This window comes from Oxyura jamaicensis, unplaced genomic scaffold (assembly GCF_011077185.1).
Source record: "Oxyura jamaicensis isolate SHBP4307 breed ruddy duck unplaced genomic scaffold, BPBGC_Ojam_1.0 oxyUn_random_OJ69187, whole genome shotgun sequence".
NCBI classification, from domain to species: Eukaryota; Metazoa; Chordata; class Aves; order Anseriformes; family Anatidae; genus Oxyura; species Oxyura jamaicensis.
Genome location: NW_023309253.1, coordinates 1 through 1,743, shown reverse-complemented (window position 1 = coordinate 1,743; position 1,743 = coordinate 1). Strand labels below are relative to the sequence as shown.

Here is a 1,743-nt window from a genome sequence, read left to right as displayed (position 1 = left end):
CTGCACCTCTGGGGGGGGGGCACGGGCGGGGGCTCCGGGCCCCTCTGGCCCCCCCCCGGGCCCCCCCCCCCGGGGTGGCCCCCCCCCCCCCCCCCCCCGTGGCATTATGTCCCCACGTGCCTGTCCCCGTGTCCCCATACCCAGGTCCCCAGGTCCCTATCCCAATGTCCCTGTCCCCATATCTTTGTGTCCCCATGTCCCCATATACCCTGTCCCCATGTCCCTGTGTCCCCCTGTCCCCATGTCCCTGTGTCCCCATCCCCATGTCCTTGTCCCCATATACCCTGTCCCCATATCCCCATCCCTCTGTCCCCATCCCCAAATCCCTGTCCCCCATCCCCAAGCCCCCCATATCCCCGTCCCCATGTCCCCATATCCCCGTCCCCTTGTCCCCCATATTCCCGTCCCCCTCCCCATGTCCCTGGGTCCTTGTCCGCATACACCCGTCCCCATATCCCCATCCCTCTGTCCCCATGTCCCCAAATCCCTGTCCCCCGTCCCCAAGCACCCGTCCCCAGTCCCCATGTCCCCCATGTCCCTGTCCCCCTGTCCCCATCCCCAAGCCCCCCCTGTCCCCCCGGTACCGTCGGGCTCGGGCTCGTCCTCGTCCCCCAGGTCGATCTCGTCGGGGTTCCCCTGCTGGGACAGCGCGGCCAAGGCCTCCCGCGGGCCCTCGGCCCTGTGGGCGCCGTCAGCACCCACGGGTGGGGGCACCCACGGGTGGGGGCGGCACGGGGAGGCAGCACCCCCCTCGCCAAGGGGACCCCGGGGTGGGGAGGGGACGCGGGCCCGCGGGGGGTGGCGCAGGGACAGCACCCAAGGGACCTCGTCCCGGGCACCGTGGGGACGCGGTGACGGCCCCACGGGGCCCGAGGGGCTTGTGCTGTGCCCGGGGGGTGACGCCGGGGGGGGGGTCCCGGGGAGGTGACACCCAGAGGTGACGCCGGGGCGGGGGGGGGGGTCCCGGGGGGCACCCACCTGACGAAGAGCACCCTGTCCTTGGGGCGGGGGGCGTCGCGCTGCGCCTCGGCCGCCAGCTGCTCGGCGCGCTGCTCCAGCAGCTTCATGTCGTCCAGCCCGCTCTGCCCCGGCGCCAGGTCCGACACTGCGCACACCATGTCACCGTGTCACCGTGTCACCGTGGCACCACGTCACCGTGTCACCGTGTCACCATGGCACCGCGTCACCATGGCACCGTGTCACCATGGCACCGTGTCACCATGGCACTGTGTCACCACGTTACCATGGCACCGTGTCACCATGGCACCGTGTCACCGTGTCACCATCGCACCATGGCACTGTGTCACCATGGCACCGTGTCACCGTGTCACTGTGGCACCGCATGTCCCCAACACCCCCCATCCCCGTGTCCCTTCTGTCCCGGGTCCCCTCGTCCCCTCCATCCCCCGTCCCCCTGTCCCCATGTCCCCTCCATCCTGTCCCCTCACCCCCCCCCAGCCCCAGGACCAGGGGTGCTCCCTGGACCCCCGTGGGTGCCCCCCAGTCCCCCATAGATGCCCCCAACCCCCTGTAGGTGGCCCCCAGCCCCCCACAGGTGCCCCCTTCTGCCCCAGGGGTGCCCCCAGTCCCCCATAGGTGCTCCCTGGACCCCCATGGGTGCCCCCCAGTCCCCTCCAGTTGCCCCCAGCCCCCCACAGGTGCCCCCTTCTGCCCCCCAGATGCTCCCCAATCCCCCCCAGTTGCCCCCAGCCCCCCATAGTCACCCCCTTCTGCCCCCCCCCC

General features: G+C 71.5%; 1 protein-coding gene across 1 annotated transcript; it reads right to left on the bottom strand.

Moving 5' to 3' along the window:
• Positions 1–584: 584 nt before the first annotated feature.
• On the bottom strand, positions 585–1,235 carry XAB2 (XPA binding protein 2; the record flags this gene model as incomplete). The annotated part of the gene is made up of 2 exons (XM_035313869.1): positions 979–1,235; positions 585–679 (listed from the first exon to the last, which is right to left on the bottom strand). Coding segments are annotated over exons 1-2 (235 nt in total), but the record flags the coding sequence as incomplete, so codon positions are not given.
• Between the last annotated feature and the right edge of the window lie 508 nt (positions 1,236–1,743).